This window comes from Rattus norvegicus, chromosome 7, assembly GCF_036323735.1.
Source record: "Rattus norvegicus strain BN/NHsdMcwi chromosome 7, GRCr8, whole genome shotgun sequence".
NCBI classification, from domain to species: domain Eukaryota; kingdom Metazoa; phylum Chordata; class Mammalia; order Rodentia; family Muridae; genus Rattus; species Rattus norvegicus.
In genome coordinates, this window is record NC_086025.1 from 15,125,134 (window position 1) to 15,143,164 (window position 18,031).

Consider the following 18,031-nt stretch of genomic DNA (forward strand, 5'->3'; position numbering starts at 1 on the left):
ATGGTGGGTCCAGGGATGGGAGGCAAATGTGGTACCTGCTGTGATGGGTAGTCAAGCCCAGGGAAAAGTCTAATCTGTCCTGGTTGACATCTACCATCCATGGTTGAAAGGCTCTCTGGAGGGAGACCCAGGACTCAGAGGCCTGCCTGCCTGCCTGCCTGCCTGCCTGCCTGCCTGCCTGCCTGCCTGTCTGCCTGCCTGCAGGGTACATGGCCCCCAGCCACATTGTGTGCGAACACATAGATGGCTGATATTCGTGTATACAGTGTGACTTCTTCACAGTCTCTCAGTCTGCCATTATACTGCACCTGCAGGACCACCACCCTGGCTACCCCACAGCCTGAAACCTGGGTTCCTTGGTTCCAACACCCAGTTGGGTAAGGCTGAGGAATGTTCAGGCACAGGACTAGAGGCAAGGGATGAGGCACAGGCTCAGGTGACCCCTCCTCAACTCTACACAAGACCCAACCCTGTTTGCTATTGAGGTGTCACAGTGGTCAGAGGGGGAGAATCCAGTTTTATCACAGCTTTGAACCAGCTCTGCTGGGCTAAGTTGTAGGGGATACAGAGATTTTTGTAATTTGAGGAAGAAGGGGACAATAAAGGAGGCACGTTGAGCCAGTGTGTGCTGTGTCTTGGGTCCCTTGCCCCTCAGATTTTTTTTTTAATGTCTTTATTTTATTTTATTTTATTTTTTTGGTTCTTTTTTTCGGAGCTGGGGACCGAACCCAGGGCCTTGTGCTTCCTAGGCAAGCGCTCTACCACTGAGCTAAATCCCCAACCCCAAAAAGTTGTATTTATTTATTCTATATAAGTACACTGTAGCTGTCTTCAGACACACCAGAAGAGGGGAAGAGGGCATCAGATCCCATTACAGATGGTTGTGAGCCACCATGTGGTTGCTGGGAATTGAACTCAAGACCTCTGGAAGAGCAGTCAGTGCTCTTAACCGCTGAGCCATCTCTCCAGCCCATGTCTTTATTTTTTTAAGAGAGAGTGCAAGTGATATGTGTACAGAAGTGTAATGCTTGTGAAGGCCAAAAGAGGGTATAGGATCCCTAAGCATTTGTGAGCTGCCAGCGTGGGTGCTGGGAACCACACTTGCATCTTCTGTAAGAGCAATATGAGAGTGAACTTTCTGTTAGTGTCACAGTTAATCTTTTTTTTTTTTCATTTATTTCAGAGTTAACGCTTATCTGCTGAGCCCTCTTCTACAGCCCCCCCCCCCCCCCAAATAAGCACTAGGCTGCTACCTATGGGACTAGGGTGCTCACACACCTTGGGAGGGGGACTTAAAATTGGCTTCACAGAATCTGACTCTCATCAGAACTCCTATTTTCCTGGCATCTCAGCTGTGGAATCCAGATCTGCAGCTCACTGCCCACCCTAGGAGTAGTCAGTGCCCACTGTTCTGTTCTACAACTTCCAGAACCAGATAGGTTTGTTATTTTCCCAGATGGTTTTCCTTTATTAAAAACCCAGGCATAGTGACACATGCCTTTAATCCCAGCACTTGGGAGGCAGAGGTAAGTGGATCTGAGTTCATAGGCAGCCTGTTCTACAGAGCTAGTTCTAGGACAGTCAGGGCTACACAGAGAAACCCTGTCTTGAAAAATAACAAAAAAGAAATATGGGGGTTGGGGATTTAGCTCAGTGGTAGAGCACTTGCCTAGCAAGCGCAAGGCCCTGGGTTCAGTCCCCAGCTCCGGAAAAAAAAAAAAAAAAGAAATATGGCTTACCATGCTCAAGTGCTTGCCCATGCAACCCTGATGGCCTGTTTGAGTGGGGTAGAAAAAAAAGAAAATCAAGTAGCCAAAATTGTCCTTTCATATATTAAGCCCTGAGCTTAAAGCATGGTGGCACACATCTTTAATCCCAGCACTTGGCAGGCAGAGTCAGGCAGATCTCTGTAAATTCAAGGCCTGATCTAAGTGACAAGGTCCAGGCAGGACACATAGTGAACAATGTCTCAAAAAAATGAGGGGGAAAAAAGCCCCATGGTATGGTAGCACATGGCACATCCAAGCTCTTGGAAAACAGAGAAGGATCATTCTTTTTAAGTTCATACCAACTTAGACTACAAAGCAACACTGTCTCAAGAAATTTTGTTTTTAAGTATCAAGAATTAGGAAGGCAATGTGGAAATCTAGGTCTGAGTAAACCCTGCTCCTGAGGCCAGTGGGTTCACAGAGATGAAAGCCTTGGGTAGCTATAGTTGAGTTGGGTAGGTCAAGATGGAGAACTGAACTTTATCAGCATCTTCCTTGCAATCAGCAGACCTTCTGTTGCTGCTGGCATCTACCCCAACCTGTATTCTGGAGAGTTCGGGGTCCATTTGAAAATGCACTATGGATGGGGATGTAGCTCAGTATAGTACTTGCCTAGCATGCACAAAGCCTTGGGTTCTTTCTATCAACACCACATAACTAGGCTTGCTAATAAGTGCTTAAGTTCCAGAACTAGGAGGAGGTGGGTGTTAGCACTCTCTAAGTTCCACCCCTACAGTTAACCTGGCAACAGCCAGGCATGCCTGACACTATGAAAAGGGCTGCTTGCCCCTTCCTCTCTTCCTCATGCTCTCTTGTTCTTACCCCTCCCCCTTCTCTCCACGTGCTCATGGCCGTCCTCTACTCTTCCTCTACTCTTCTATTTCTCTACTTCTCTCTCTGCCCTACTACCCTCTTAATTTCCCTCCCCATGCTGGCTGGTCCCTCAGAGGGAAGGGATGTCTCAGCATGGGCCTGCTGAGGCACCCCCTTCCCCCAGACCCCCCCTAGAACATAATCCCCACCCTCTCCTTTATCTTTTATAAAACACATTGGTAGGGCTGGAGAGATGGCTTAGAGGTTAAGAGCACTGTCTGCTCTTCCAGAGGTCCTGAGTTCAATTCCCAGCAACCACATGGTGGCTCACAACCACCTATAATCAGGTCTGGTGCCCTCTTCTGGCCTGTAGTTGCATACATGCAGGCAGAAAGCTGTATGATGTATACATTAAAAAAAAAAAAAAAAAAAAAAAAAAAAAAAAAAAAACATTGGTGCTGAAACCCAGGACATATCCTTATCTTTTAATAAACACATCAGTGGGAGTGTGGACTCTGGAGGATTGGGGGTTCAAGGTCATCCTGGCTAGATATGGTATATGTCTATACCCACCACTAATCCCCCTGTCATATATATCCACAAAGAAAACATGGTGCCTTACTTCTGTTCCAGTCCAAAGCCAGGCTGGCCATGCCTCTTGGAAATAGAAGTCCAGTGTGTTGTTCTTCCATTACTTAGAGGTTGGTTCTAACCTCTGTCTAGCTAGGGTAATCCCCTCCTATCCCAAAGAGCCTTTCACTAGTGCTCCTTAGTATCCCTCATAAGTCTCTGGATAAAGACTCCTTGGGCTGGAGAGATGGTGTAGTAGGTACAAACAGGATCTGAGTTTAGATTCCCAGTACCTATTTTAACACGATACGGTAGTACATGTCTGTAACCCAGTACTGGTGGTTGGAGCAGGAGGGAGGGTTCGGGGACAGTCATTCTGGAGGCTTGATGGCCAGCCAGTCTAACCAAAACAGCGAGTTAAAGGTTCCATTGAAAGACCTTGTCTTGGGGTTGGGGATTTAGCTCAGCGGTAGAGCGCTTGCCTAGCGAGCGCAAGGCCCTGGGTTCGGTCCCCAGCTCCGAAAAAAAGAAGAAGAAGAAAAAAAAAAAACCTTGTCTCAAAGTGCCTGAGGAAGGCATTCTAATATTAACTTCTGTCTGGTCTCCACATGTGCTGGCATGGTTGCCTGTACCCCACATGCACAATACATATACAAACACAGATCCTGTTCTAGTAGCCCACAAGGCTCCTCCTTAAACTTCCCCATCTTCTTCCATGGCCATACTCTTCATACCTGCTGCTTCTGGGAAATGTAAAAATCTGGAAAAGAAAACCTCAAAGACCTCCTTGGTACCACCCATTTGTCTCACTCACCACTTCCTTGTATCCTAACTTTAAATCAGAATTACCCTCTATCACCTCTTTGTCCTAGTATCTGCAGCCAAAAGGTGACATTACTCACCTGGTAAGCTAGGTCCTCCAGAGCCTACATCTGTCACAGCCCTCCTATCTTTTTATCTTCACTGTTTGTAGGATCCAGAGAATGATTTACACAGTCATATTTGGTTTTGAATGAGTTTATTAAGCCAAAGTAAAATAATAAATAGCAAGTGATTAGTGGGGAGGGGAAGGGAGGTAAGTGATAGATACCTAGGACTTCTTGGCTGGCCAATCTAGCAAAAAGTGAGCTTCAAGTTCTGAGACCTTGTCCCAAAAAATAAGTTGGAGAAGACATTGATGGCAACTTTTAGCCCCTGCAAACATAGGCACAGACTCATGCACCCACACAAAATAAGGTAGATGTCATTATGCTAGTACTTTGGGATCTTCTGGATGAAAAGGGTTGAGTGGGGAGAGTAGGGGATTTGGAAATGTCTTCTCAGTGGTTCCTGTCCCAGAAACTTAGCATTGAGGGTCAGATACCAGGGACAACCATTTCTACCCAAAGTACCTTTTATCCTTGCTGTTTTACACACGCCCAATCTTTGCTCTTCTGGGAAGCCTTGCAATCCCTATACCCACCCCCACTCATGCTTGTGCCACCCCACTCCCTGCTCCTGAACTCCCATAATCCCCAACCTCCTTCTCTTTAAACTGAACTCCCACATAGACAATGAAGTCTTCCTATTGCCCCAGCTTTCCAGCAGAGAACACCCAAGAGTGTCAGTGAAGGAAAAGCATCTGCTGGCAGGAGCTTGCACAGCTGCTCAGAGGCAAGGTTAACTAGAACAGATGGAATTCCTGGCGATTTGTTTGCAGGGTCAGGTTTCAGGCTACCTTTTGGCAATTATGCACTAACAGTTCTGTCACCTCAAGGATGCAGAATTGCTGATATTTATTCTGGCTAAGAGAGGTGGAGAGCACCAACAACCCCAGATGGATCACAGCTCATGTGTCTGGACCGCGTTCCTGCTCCCTCCTTCAAAGAACTCCCCAATCTACCACAATAATTTAGCCCTCGATCATTTTTTTTTTTTTTCAGTTTCTTTTTTTCCGGAGTTGGGGACAGAACCCAGGGCCTTGCGCTTGCTAGGCAAGCGCTCTACCACTGAGCTAAATCCCCAACCCCTTAGCCCTCGATCATTATAGGCTTCTAGTTCAGCCCTTCAGTTTGTGTTGGTCTTGATTGCCTACTGTGTGCTTTCCTTTCAGGCCAGCACAAAGATCAGAGGACAGCTGTGGGGTTGATTTTTCCCCTCCATGTTACATGGCTTCCAGGAATCAAACTAAGGTCATCCAGTTTGTTTTAAGCAAATGTTTTAACCACAACCACAACTGCTAGCCATCTCACTGGCCCATTGTTATCGGTTTTGAGATTGGGACTCCACTCAATTACCAAATCTGAATTGCATGCGTGATCCACCAGCTACACTTTTTTTTTCTTCTTTTTTTCGGAGCTGGGGACCGAACCCAGGGCCTTGCCCTTGCTAGGCAAGCGCTCTACCACTGAGCTAAATCCCCAACCCCCACCAGCTACACTCTTAACCAGTAACTGAGATTATAGGCATGACTTTTTTCATATTCCTACCTCTGACTCCATTCAAGATTCTGGAAACTTAAACCCAGACTTAGCCATCCCTAACCATCAAGACTCCTGCAAAAGCAGACTCATCTCTGGGAACTCTCCAAGACAGGAAAGCAGAAGCATCAGAATCTTGATGCTGTGTGCTAAAATGAGGGAGGTGTCTCTCCCAAGCTAAGCTGCTTTCTTTCCATTTAAATAAGCTCATGAAACACCCCCTGAGCTCATTCCCAAGAGTTATACAGGTTCTTGCTATTCCATCAGCCTCATAACACACAGCAGCACACTTATCACCTAAGTCAAGACCTGTTGATTTTGTTTCTAAGATTGGGTTTCGTTGTGTGTGTTCCTTGCTACACTGGAACTATGGCCTTAAACTACCAGACCTTCCAATCCTCCTGTTCTTACCTCCCAAATGCTGTTTTATGAAGTTCTGGAAATCAGGTTTAAGCCTTTGTACATGCTATATAAAAGTACACTACCAGAGCTACAAACCTTGGATTTATTTATTTTCCTTTGACAGGGTCTCAACTTTATTTTTCCCAAGATAAGTTCTCATTATGTAGCCCTGGCTGTCCTAGAACTTGGTATGTAGACCAGGCTATCCTAGAACTCAGAGATCCACCTGCTTCTGCCTCCCAATTGCTGAGATAAAGGTCATTATGTCCTTTTAACAGGGTCTCAACTTTCTAGCCAGAGTATGGTCATGCACTTAATATCCTTTTGCCCCCAGTCTCCCAGATGTTGGGATTACAGATGTGTGCCACCATACCTGAGCAGGACATGGACTTCTTTGGTTAAGTTTCTGAGTCAGGGTCTCATTATGTAGCGTTAACTGGCCTGAAATTCACTATGTAGATTAGGTTAACCTTGGAAAGGTTGCTACTACTACTTCTGCTGGTATTACAAGTATGCACCACGACATCAAGTGCGTAGAGATGTACTTTGTGACTCTAGGGACATCGACACATGTATACTCATCTATGCACTGGAACCACCCTACTAGGGTCTACATATTCCTACTGGGACCACACCCCAGACTGGTGACATAGGAATCTCTAGAAGATCTTTTTCAACAGTTCACAGAATTCTATTCTGTTCCCAAACTGAGAATCATATCTCTGTACTCTGCTGACTGTTCTTTGTTCCTGTGGACTGAATCCTGTGCTCGGGGCTCTCCTTTTCCTATATCTACCTTTGTCCCACTTTGGGTCTCAAGGGCTATTTCCATTTTCCTGCAATTCAGTTTTCTGGTTTCTCCTCTCTGTGCTTCCTTTAACCACAAGAAACTTGAGAGGTCCTAAAACCCCCTACCTTCACAGGAACAATCATATCCCCTGGCCCCAGAGACTTAAATTTTTTTAATACCACCCACCCATAAATCTGCTATCCCAGTTGATTATGCTTTGGAGGTACAGCCCTGACTGATGTGGCATTTGTCACTTTAACAAGGAAGTCCTGTTGAGAGTACAAGTGGTGAAACAAGGCAGATGAAGCAATATAGGAGGACAGATATGTCCTCATAATTGCACCAGCCATATCCTAGGCCTAACTCTTAGAGACTTCTAAGACCCAGAGAAAACCATAAAATCCCCACTGAGGTGCTCTGTTCCTGTGGCTGTCCTTGCTTCTTTGGAGACAAAGCTTGTCAGAACCCCAAAGTGTTAAAACTAAGAGGGAAGGGGGTTGGGGATTCAGCTCAGTGGTAGAGCGCTTGCCTAGCAAGCGCAAGGCCCTGGGTTCGGTCCCCAGCTCCGAAAAAAAGAACAGGAAAAAAAAAAAAAAAAACTAAGAGGGAAGAGGGACAATAGGGAAGAGGCTAGTGGCAGCTCCGAACTGTGTGCTTTAGAGATGTGCTTAGGTCTAATGACCTGACCTTGGGGACAGACAGTAGTAGACAGACCTCAAGGAGGTGACAGAAGGCCAACTCCGCCTCCTTCCTCCTCTGCCCTCCTCACCCTGACAGCCCCTACTTGGTGTGTCAGCCTGTGGAACAGAAACCACTGTTACTTCCTCAAGACAGAAGCGTAAGCTCAGAGCCCATTCACCCTGTGGTTCATCACACCCTGAAGCCATGGTGAGTCCTCAAGCCCCCATTGGAAATTCTTCTGGCCAGGTAACAAGGGGGCACAAGCAGAAACTGGGGAACTGTAAATATGCCCCCAGGAGTAGCCTAGCAGAATAGAGATAGAATAGTCTTGGAATGAAATGACCCAGGAAAAGATAGGGACTAGCAAGGCATAGCTTGAGCTCTTGTGTACCAGCTTTGTATTTGTGACTACAAGGCAGTGTGGTGCTGGTTGGGTCTGCAAGAAACAATATACCCTCAACCCAGGTCAGCAGCTGGGATATAAGCAGAGGCTTCCTGTGGGATGATTATATGGGTCATGCACCTGCTACACCAGTCCCCATCTCCAGCCAGTCAGTTACCCAAGCTATGCTGTTAAACTCTTCCTTATCTAGTCCTGTGGTCATCTGGAGTTGTTGCCTCAACTCACTTAGACTGGGGCTTCAACAAAGGCATGTCTGACCTCAGGCAAGAATTTGCTTCCTTCCCAGAGATCCTTCTGAGTCCATCTCAAGATGGGTTCACAAGGTTCTGTCCTCTCTGTTCTCCAATCTTCTTTACCCTTGGTGAAGATAGGCTGGGAGTATCTATCAGTATTTCTACCAGCACCTGTGACCTATGGCAGAGAGCCGGTCAGACTTGAGAGCACAGGAGATGTTCTGAACATGTCATATGGTGCCTGTACCCATTTGGAGATTCTGCCTGCTGGTCCTCATGGGGGGTTTCATGAGTTATATCAGGGACTATCAGACCTTATACCCACATCTTAGATAGATGTGTGTGAAGCTTAACTTAGACTGGCTGGCCAACAAGCCCTAGAGGGCCTCCTCTCTTATCCTCTCCAGAGCTAAGGATGACAGGTACTGCTGCTGACTTTTTTATATATGAATACTAGGACTCAGGCTTGCATGACAAGTACTTTGCCTACTGAGCAATCCTTCTAACCCCCAAAATAAAATTTTAACAGTTTATAGTCAAACTGGATGTGGTGGTACACACCCATAATCCCAGTACTCAGATGGCTGAAGCAGTAAAATTGTGGAATCCCAGACAAGCCTGGGCTACATAGTGAGAAACTGACTCAAAACAAGTAAATAAATAAAGCCAGTGGTGGCACACACCTGTAATCGAAGCACATGGGAGGTGTAGGCAGGAGGATCAGGAGTTCAAGGTTATCTTCAACTCTAAAGCAAGTCTGAGGCCAGCCAGCCCAGGATAAATGAGACCCTGCTTCAAAACACAAACACTGAAGAAAAAAAAAAAAAAAAAAGACAAAGCCCCTCACTACTGGGGAATAGAGCTCACTGCTACAGAGCTTGTTTAGCAAGGTGCTACATTCCCTCCCTAACACCACGAAAATAAAAACCCTCAAAACAACCTTGTAAAGACAGCATAACTAGTATAAAAAACTTCCTAGGTAATGAGAGACAAAGAAAACAGAAAATGTTAGTGAATATGGGCAACTGGGAAGAGAAAACTGATTTAGAATGGGGTTTTCTCAGAGGTCACCCTCAGGAACATTATGATGAAGACATGAAGGAGGACGAGGAGAGACCAATGCACTGTGTGGTATGCATTAAGACAGGACAGATGGGAAGGATGTCGCTGAGTCATCTAGGGACTGTTTGCTTTCCCTAGATATGAAAACGCACTGAGAGATTGGGAGCAGACCGGGTAGGAGCTCATTACAGTGATCTGTGGCGGACAGTTCCTCTAACTGGGGTGACAGTGAGAAGTGGTTGAATTCCGGATGTATTTTGAAATCAGAAAAAAAAAAAAAAAAGGACTGGGGAGAACATAGTGGTCAGGCGGGGGGGGGGGGGGAGCAGTGGCACAAAGGTTGAAGATGCTGGGAAGGTATTGCTGACTGGAAGTACCATGTGAGGGCCATGGGCTAGTGGAGAGGCATAAGGAGCTAGGTCCCGTTAGAGGTTAGACACAGCTTAGGTGGAAGAGTCTGGAGGTTATGGGTTCCAGGAACCTGGGGACAGTAGTAGTTCTTACCCAAAAAGAGAAGCTAGCTGAGGTTGGGGAAGAACCAATGTTAGATGGGAACCTACGGGAAGAGGAGGTTGATGGGTTTGTGTGCCTATGACCGACTCTGTTTCTCCATCTGTTTTCTTGTTATGAGACCCTTCCTGAATGACCCATGTCCTTTTAGGGGAGCAATCAGGACTTCAGAAACCTCCAAGCTAAGTTCCAAGCCTCTCAGCCAGAACTTGGAGAACCGTTCAGAAAACCCCCAAAGCCTGAGTTCAACAAACTCCTGAAGAAGTTTCCACAGACTGAGTTAAATGAGCAGCCCAAGAAGTCCTCACAGTCTGAGCTCAGTGCAGTGTCCTTGAAACCACTGCAGCTGCAGTTTGCAGACCTCCCCAAGAAGCCCCCACAGCCCGAAGTTCTTAAAAAGTTGCCACAGCCTGATCTAGCCAAGAAGCCTGCACAGGCTGAACTCCCAAGGAAGCCTCTACATCCAGAGTCCGCTGGTCTCAAAAAGCCTTCCCAGGCTGACTTCACAGATCTCAAGAAGCCCTCACAGCCCCAGTTTGCCAGCCTCCCCAAACCCCCCCAGTCTGAATTCCCTAATCTCCCCAAGAAGCTCCCCAAACCTGAGTTTGGAGAGCTCTCCAAGAGATCTCCACAGCTTGAGGCACCCCAGGAGCCTAGTGTACCTGCCCAGAAGTCTGAGCTCAACAATCCTGCCAGGCCTCTAGATCTCAAACCCAAGAAGTTTTGGCAACTTGAGTCCAATGAGGCCCCTCTGAGGCCTTTGCCATCTGAGTTCAGTACCTTCCCCAAGAAGCCACTGCAGCCTGAGGCTGTTGGTTTGTTTGGGAAGTCCCTAACACAGTCAGAGTCCATCCAAGTTCCTCAGACATCCCCCTCTAAGCATGGATCCAGTGAGTTTTACTCCCACTCCCCACAGCCTGACATCAGTCCCTTTCCAAAGAACACTGTGCAGTCTCAGTTCAATGAGAATTTTAGGAAGCCTCCATATCTTCAAGCCACTGGTTGCCCCAAGTCCCCAAAACAGCCTATGTTCTATGAGGTCCCCCAGACACCCTCCTGGAAGCCTGAGTCATGTAACCCCCAGTCTCACTCCCCGCAGCCAGACTTCAATGCATTTCCCAAGAAGCATCTACAGCTTCATTCAAGTGACCTTACCAGAACATCCTCCGAGCCTGAAGTCTGCAAGGTTCCCAAGAAGACTCAGCATCCAGACCCCAATGTGCTTTCTAAGAAGCCCTCACAGCCAGAATTGGGTCACCTTCCTAGAACATCCTCGGAACCTGAGTTCAGCTCACTCCCGAGGAAGCCTCAACATGGCAAGTTCTTCCAGCCTGAGTTCCCCAAGGGTCTGCCTAAAAAGCCCAAGCTTCCTGGTTCAGTGTCCGAAAGCTCCCTGCCCCCTGCTATTGTGGGCTCAAGCCCCCAGCTCCCCCTCAGCCCTGGACTTAGAGTTCCTGGTATACCCCGCTGGAAATCAGAAGACTTCCAAGTCCGGTGCCCACCCCGACGGCGGCCCCTGCCCTCAGCCAGCAGCCTGGGTCACCCCCCAGCCAAGCCCCCACTACCACCTGTCCCCATCAATATCCAAAGCTTCAGGAGAGCTCCTGAAACAGCCACAGGTGAGTTAGGGTAGGTCGCTCAGGCGGAGGAAGGTGCTAAATATTTGGGCAGAGCCATTTCCCTTGCTCTTTCTCCACAGCTGTACTGAAAAGAGGCTCTTCTATTGGGACCCACTTCCAAGGCCAACATTCTCAACATATTGCACAGTGAGTATATAAAGAGAGGGGCCAGGCATGGGTGTGAGGCTAAAGAAAGCTCATTTCAAGTATCTTTTCAGGAACCCGGATGAGATCTATGAATTGTATGATGCTGTGGAGGCCACAGATGACTCTAGTCTCAGCCCTAGAGGCAGAGGTTTGTAGGTGGTCTTGGTGGTTGGCCTGGGCACCCATGAAACATTAATTACAGAGGCATTCTCTCATGCCCCAGGTTTAAGACCGGAAAGTGATCCAGACTAGAAGGGATGCTGGAGGGTCAGATGGTGAGGAAGGGGAAGCCCAGAGGTACCCAAGTAGACAGGTTTGCTGTTGGTAGAGGCGTGGTCCAGTGAGGTGACAAGAGACCTGGACAGCAATGAAAGAATTGGCACGGCGTGTTCCCTTTATAAAGCCTAGCACTTATGTGCACGAGACATGGGAGAGTAAGGCATTAGGTTGCAAAGCTGGGTAGTTAATTACAATGCACACCTTTAACTACAGCATTTAGAAGAGGCAGGATGATCAATCTTGGCTACTTAGCAATCAAGACCAACCTGAATTAGATGAAACCTTGCAAACAAAACCAAAGCAATCCTACCCACCAGGTTCCTTGCAGCTGATCCTAGGAGGATGCCACAGAAAGATGTATCCCTGAAATCAGAAGTTTAGGCTGGCAGTTTGGCAGAAGGTTCTTTTAAGTCAATTCAAGGGGCTCCAGGATTGGTGCCTCCATGGCAACATGAGCTTCTATGAGAAAACTGCTGACTCTGCAGCAACAGTCAAGGAAGTTACCCTATTACCAATGAGTTCAAGTGTCTAAGACTAGGTCAACCAGTTAATTCTAGCTGAGCTTCCCTTCCCCTGACTGTCTTACTGGGCCTCCGAAGAGGGTACTCTAGGCATTGAAAGGCACTTGCTCTCTCCGTCCCAGCTGGAGATCCTCATACCAAGCCAGGTTCCTTCGCATTCTCCTGCCCCTTGCTCCTTCCTGGGTGCCTTTTGTTTGCTTATCATGGTATAACCATGACAATATTTACAATACCTCCTTTAGTCTGTCCATCTGTTCCCCCCCCCCGCCCCCCCCCATCTCTTTCTCTCTTGGTTTTTAGAAATAGGGTTTCTGTGTAACAGCCCTGACCTGTCCTGGAGCTCACTCTGCAGACCAGGGTATCCTTGAACTCGAGATCCAACTACATCCACCTCTGCCTCTGCAGTGCTGGTAGTAGTTCATTATCTTGCCCCTTAATGCTTCCATTGAGAAGATACTCTATGGGTCTTTTTGGGGGTGGGGATGGGGGTGGTTTGGTTTTTTTGATAGGGTGCAGCTTTGCAGAAGCTGGTGAGAGCGAGCCCTGGCTATTGTTTCCAAGGTAAAGAAGGACCTCCCTTTCCTAAATTTAATAAACCACAACCGTGCCCCCCCAGTGATTTAGTAGCATCCTCCCAGTCTTTATCTTCCTTCCTTCAAGATCATCTTGACCAGACTTCTTGGGTTTCTTTCACTGGAATGTGGTATGAGCCTCCCTCTGGGTACAGAGCCTCTTAAAGGCTATCTAGAGCATTTCAGTGACCTTTCTAGTACCACAGTGGTCCAAAGCCTCTAGCTGCTTCCTCCTACACTTGGGTTCCTTTGAAGCATGGCAGCCTCACTCTTTTTTCAGCTGGGCACTAATGGGGGGGGGGGGGCGTTTGGCAGGATTCAGCCTTTCGAGGATATGTGCAGATCAACAGAAAAGGCAGACTGCTAGTGGCCTACTCAGAACAAGCTGTAGGGTAACCCAGGACCACAGGACCCAGTAGTATCACAGTCAAGTTTGCTTCTGAGACCACACAAGGCTGAGGCTGATGATGAGAAAAGCGGGTGCAGTACAGGTTCTAGGTAGGAACCAGGTATTTGCCTGGAGAGTGGAGATCAAGTGGTACACACAGACACCCCCTCTGTGGACTGTTCATCAGAAAAGACTGGTAGTCTGAAATGTCCAGTGACATTTGGGTCATTAACAAAAATGAGGCTTTTGATTCAGACCCTCACTCAGTCAGGCTTAAAGAGGTTGTCATGCAAACTCTGCCAACAGTTGGACTCACTATGGAAGCCTGGCTTACTGCTGGGAAGTAGTACAAGTTAGCCCTCCAGAAATTGGCCATTCAGCCTCAGCAGCAGAAGGTTCAGACTAAGAACACCCAGGATGCTCCTCCGCAGGGGTAAGCAGTGGATGCCGTAAGAGAATGTGTTTTTAGCTCTGAATCCAAAATCTTATTATAACTTCCAACATATTCTGAGAGGCAGAAACAAAATGGCTCCCAGAACCTACAACTTGTAGCCACACCTTTAATCCCAGCACTCAAGTTGTCGGAAGTAGATAGATCTGAATTCAGGGTTGCCTAGTCTACATAACAGCAAAAAAGCCTACAAATCCATCCCACCTCTACAATTTTACTAGCTGGGTAGCCTTAGACAGCTGACCAACTTCTCAGCCTTTATTTTCTTCACCAAAGTGAACCTTACCCACAAGAATTGATGAGCCGAGAAAAGTGGTTGAGGTTCAGGTAATCACTGAGAACCCAGAGCCAGCAGGATCATTTCACCAGTCACTAGGGTAGAGGCATACAGCAGGGGGCCTTCATCCTGACTCTGTTCCTGACTCTGTCCAATGCACTCAGATGAAAGGCAGTCTACCCAGCAAGCCACCAGATGGCCTCAAAAGGAGCCAGAGCTCAGGTACACAAGGCAAATGGGGTGTTATGGTGTTGGGCTGAGCTCTGGTCCTCTGATGGGGATATTTCTTGCTCATAAATACCCTGTTACCTGGGTCTTTCAGGAAGAAGGCCACACAGCCCCAGCAGCTGCCAGCCACAGACCCCAAGCTGCAGAAACAGATCAGGAAGGCAGAAAAAGCTGAGAGAGAGTTTAGAAAGAAGTTCAAGGTAAGAACATGGGGAAGAGAATGGGTTCTGGGAAGACTGGTACCCAGGCCCAGGACATCCATCCCAAGGAAGAAACCAAGAAACAGCAGAAGTTAACATGATGTTCTCCAAGTTTGAAGGTGAGATTGTAATTCACACAAAGATGATGATTGACCCCAATGCCAAGACCCGGCGTGGGGGTGGCAAGCACCTGGGCATCCGGCGTGGAGAGATCCTAGAGGTGATTGAATTCACTAACAAGGATGAGATGCTCTGCCGGGACCCCAAGGGCAAGTGTAAGTATGCTTAGCCTACAGCCAGAGAGATAGGAGTAAGGGGTGCCAGGGCTGAGAATCCACTCTACCCATTCTCTCCTGCAGATGGCTATGTGCCCAGAACTGCATTGTTGCCCTTGTAAGTGTTGGTCCTTCCTGGGTGGAGTGGGGAACACCAGGGTTGGCCTCTGCTGACTATATTATGCTCTCTCTGCCAGGGAAACTGAAGTATATGATGATGTCAGCTTTGGGGGTATGTACCATTGTATTCCCATAGAGATGCTTTGTATCATCCCTCTGTGACACAGGGTCACTTAAAATTCATCCTTCTTTGCAGACCCTCTGGACACGCAACCATTTCCTCAGGGACAGTATGGCAGATAAGTGGGTTCCAGGACCAACAGTCCAGCCACTGCTCACTCAGGAGCCCTGGATCCCAGCCTGGCAAACAGACACCCAAAGGAATGTGCTTACATAAAAGTCCTCTTAAAATATCCTGGTTTCTTGTCTTTTCTCTCTTTCCTGACTGGCACACACAGTAGAACACATGCATATATATGTCTGGCACCAAAGGTGAAGGGAAAAAAAAATCAGTTACCCTCCTAATTGAAAGGAGCTGATGAAAGGATCATTCCACACACAACTTGAATGACTTAGTAGCTGCACCTGAAAGCTTCCTGTAGGCTGCAAGCATCTGTGTTTCTAAGTGAGTGAGTCTATGATGACCCATCACTGGTGGGGCTCCAGCCTAGCAAGACATCCGTATGAAGTATGTCCCAAACAGTGACATTCTCAGTGGGCTTGAACAAAGAAAACCCAAAGTGAAGTGAACTGGGACTCAGAATAAAGCCAAAGGATACTTTCAGGATTGCTGTAAGATATTTCAGGGTTGCTAATGTCACACCTAGAAAAATGACAACCTTCTAGAATCTTTACTAATAGTGTTCCTAGTATAACCAGGTCCTCTCTTCAAACCCTGGGGCCCACAGACAAGCAACCATGAGATCCCTGGTGTTGACAGCTTTGAGGAAGAAGGAAGTGCAAGCTGCCCCGCTCTGCAGACCTCAAATGGCCACCTCTACAGAAACAGACAAAAATACAAAAAGGCAAGCCACTTTCAGGAACTGGTATTTATTATCAAAGTCATATTCGATGTCAACAAGATGCCACAACTACAAAAAAAATTGCGCACATTGCAATCTCAATGCAAACAGTCAAATGGAACCCCAATCATTAAAAAATTAATTCAAATTACCCCAAAAAGCAACTGAATTTTTTAAACATCTTTATACATCCAGCCAACAAATTAAAATGGTTAACAAGAAAAAATACAAATTCAGAGGTCTGGTACTGATGTTTAAAAAAGGCAACTGCTTAAGCGTTTCTATCAATTCGAACATCAATCTCTCGGCCACTCAGCTTCATGCCATTCATCATCCGGCAGGCTCTCTCAGCCACCTCTGGAGACTCAAACTTAACCACACCGCACCCCTTGGACTTTCCGTTCTCCATCTTGATGTCGGCGTACAGCACGTGGCCTGGCACAGGGAGGGAAGAAGAGACCACACGCATCAGGCAAACCCAGAGCTCAGCCTCAGTCTGGGCTCCACTCAGTCCAGATCACCTGTTGGATTTTGGTGACAAGAGTCAAAAAGGAGAGACCCTTGCATATGAAGTGAATGCTCAGAACACCACGTATGGCGGCGCCAGCAACTACAGCCCCCTCCACTACATTGCCATTGTTCTCCAAGCATGACAACAACTTAACCTGCTGTGAAGAACCTGCAAAATGGCTTCAAATATTTGTGGTTATGCTCCAGCAAATTACAGAGAGAGGGGACTATGGAGACAACCTTAGAGTAGAACTCTTAAGGGTGATTGCTGAATAAAACCATCTTGTCACAAGACCATTACCAATACAATGGTTCTATACTGCCCCAATGTAAGGCAGGTATACTCAGTGAGTAGCTTATGGACCTATATGATTATTATGTACCCAGGTATGCGTCAAGCACAAAAGAAATGGGTCTATAATAGATTAAGAGTCAAAGACACACATTAGTGCTGTTAGGGCCCACAATTCTAGTGCTACTAATGGCTTGGGGAGAGATGACATTCCACTGGCTTCTCATGATAAAGTTCTGAAAGATATTAAGTAGAAATTCATCAAAATAAACATTCCTCCCAAAGTTAGATACAATGGTACCTGCAAATCTTAGTACTTGGGAGACTAAAGCAAGATTTTGCATTCTAGGCCAACATGGAGCTACCTGGCAAGGTCCAGGCTCAAAAGGGAATGACAAGACAGAAGAAAAAGAGGGACGACAGAAAGAAAAATGGAAAGGTGTCTCACCTGTAATCCCAGCCCTTGGGAGTTGGAGGTAGAGGAATCAAGAGTTCAAGGTGACTAAGGATGCAGCTCAGTGGGCATAGTGCTTTGCCTAGCATGCATAAAACCCCTGGTTTGAGCCCCAGCATTTGTACAAACCAGGCAGGGTGGCACACCTCTGTTATCCCAGCATTCAGGAAGTAGAAGTAAGAAGACTACAAGTTCAAGATTATTTTCAGCTATATAGTAAGGGTCCATCTGAGTTTTAAGAGACCCAATCTATACTACCACTCCTAAACGCCCCGACCTCCAAAAAAAACCAACTAGAATTTAAGGTCATACTTGGCTACATAAAGTCTTTGGAACCTCTCTCTCTCTCAAAAAAAAAAAAAAAAAAAAGTAAAGGAGCAGAGGGAATTTTCTGGCAGGAAAGCACTTATGTTCAAGGGCGCGCGCGGGGGTGGGGTGGGGGATGGAACCAAGTTTCTAGAATCTTTTGAATTTGCATTTTCTCAGAAGTAGGGAGAGCGACACATTCCATTCCCAGTTTTTGGAATATCTAGTTACAATATTGACTGTGGTGAAAATTACAATTCAGAGGATCATAGAAACAGACAAGAAGGTTGGCTTTGACTCTTTACTGCTTATCCTAAAGAATCAGGAAAAGCACGAAGAACATTGGAACGTGAGCCATTTCTGCATGAAGAAACGAGAAACAGGTGTCTTGACCCAGCAGCCACCCACATCTTGGTTTAGTTGAGAAGGTGCAATGAGAGCAGGGGAAGACTGCATCTCGGTCACTGAAGAAGCTTTCCAGAAGAAAGGTTGTCTTGTGTTAAGAAGCCACAACCAGAGACTTTCACCCCACACTGTGTGCCCAGATCTACAACTACTGAGCATGAGTTCTCTGAGGAACCTATGAGCTTAATGGGGGAAAGCAATTTTTCTTGAATATACTTTTTTCCTTTTACAAGATTCTGAACTTAGGAACACTGCTTCGCTGACTCTTATGTAAAAAGATGACAATATGGCTTCCTCTCAGAAACTCTGAAAAAGCAGAAGTGGTGGCATTTA

The 18,031-nt window shown here is 46.8% G+C and overlaps 2 protein-coding genes across 7 annotated transcripts in view; one reads left to right on the plus strand and one right to left on the minus strand.

Moving 5' to 3' along the window:
- The first annotated feature begins 679 nt into the window (after nt 1-679).
- Nucleotides 680-17,361, plus strand: Pram1 (PML-RARA regulated adaptor molecule 1). Of its 3 annotated transcripts, none has more exons than XM_039080064.2 (10): nt 680-9,251; nt 9,844-11,311; nt 11,392-11,458; nt 11,530-11,606; nt 14,111-14,168; nt 14,269-14,374; nt 14,487-14,649; nt 14,734-14,767; nt 14,847-14,881; nt 14,966-17,361. In XM_039080064.2, the coding sequence occupies exons 1-10, from the start codon at nt 9,126-9,128 to the stop codon at nt 15,010-15,012; spliced, it is 2,181 nt and encodes a 726-aa protein (XP_038935992.1). In that variant the 5' UTR covers nt 680-9,125; the 3' UTR covers nt 15,013-17,361. The 3 variants fall into 3 exon arrangements, with proteins under 3 accessions (XP_038935992.1, XP_038935993.1, XP_006241194.1); XM_039080065.2 differs by having other exon boundaries at nt 680-7,730; XM_006241132.5 differs by having other exon boundaries at nt 7,398-7,691.
- Hnrnpm (heterogeneous nuclear ribonucleoprotein M) overlaps nt 15,744-18,031 on the minus strand; it is a 37,995-nt gene continuing 35,707 nt past the window's right edge. For 2 of the 4 annotated variants that reach the window (NM_053876.2, NM_001109911.1), the window contains one exon: nt 15,744-16,166. In NM_053876.2, the coding sequence (NP_446328.2) occupies nt 16,003-16,166 (164 nt within the window). In that variant the 3' untranslated portion in view covers nt 15,744-16,002. Of the gene's footprint in view, nt 16,253-18,031 lie in introns of all 4 variants that reach the window. The other 2 variants (XM_063262870.1, XM_063262869.1) reach the window with 1 other exon arrangement.

Bases quoted from the DNA above. Each gene is read 5' to 3' on its own strand.
- Pram1 (XM_039080064.2), top strand. From the start codon at position 9,126: ATGTTAGTGAATATGGGCAACTGGGAAGAGAAAACTGATTTAGAATGG. The intron at 14,375-14,486 runs GTAAGAACATGG...ATGTTCTCCAAG, and splicing joins AGTTTAGAAAGAAGTTCAAG to TTTGAAGGTGAGATTGTAAT. The intron at 14,882-14,965 runs GTATGTACCATT...CCTTCTTTGCAG, and splicing joins TGATGATGTCAGCTTTGGGG to ACCCTCTGGACACGCAACCA.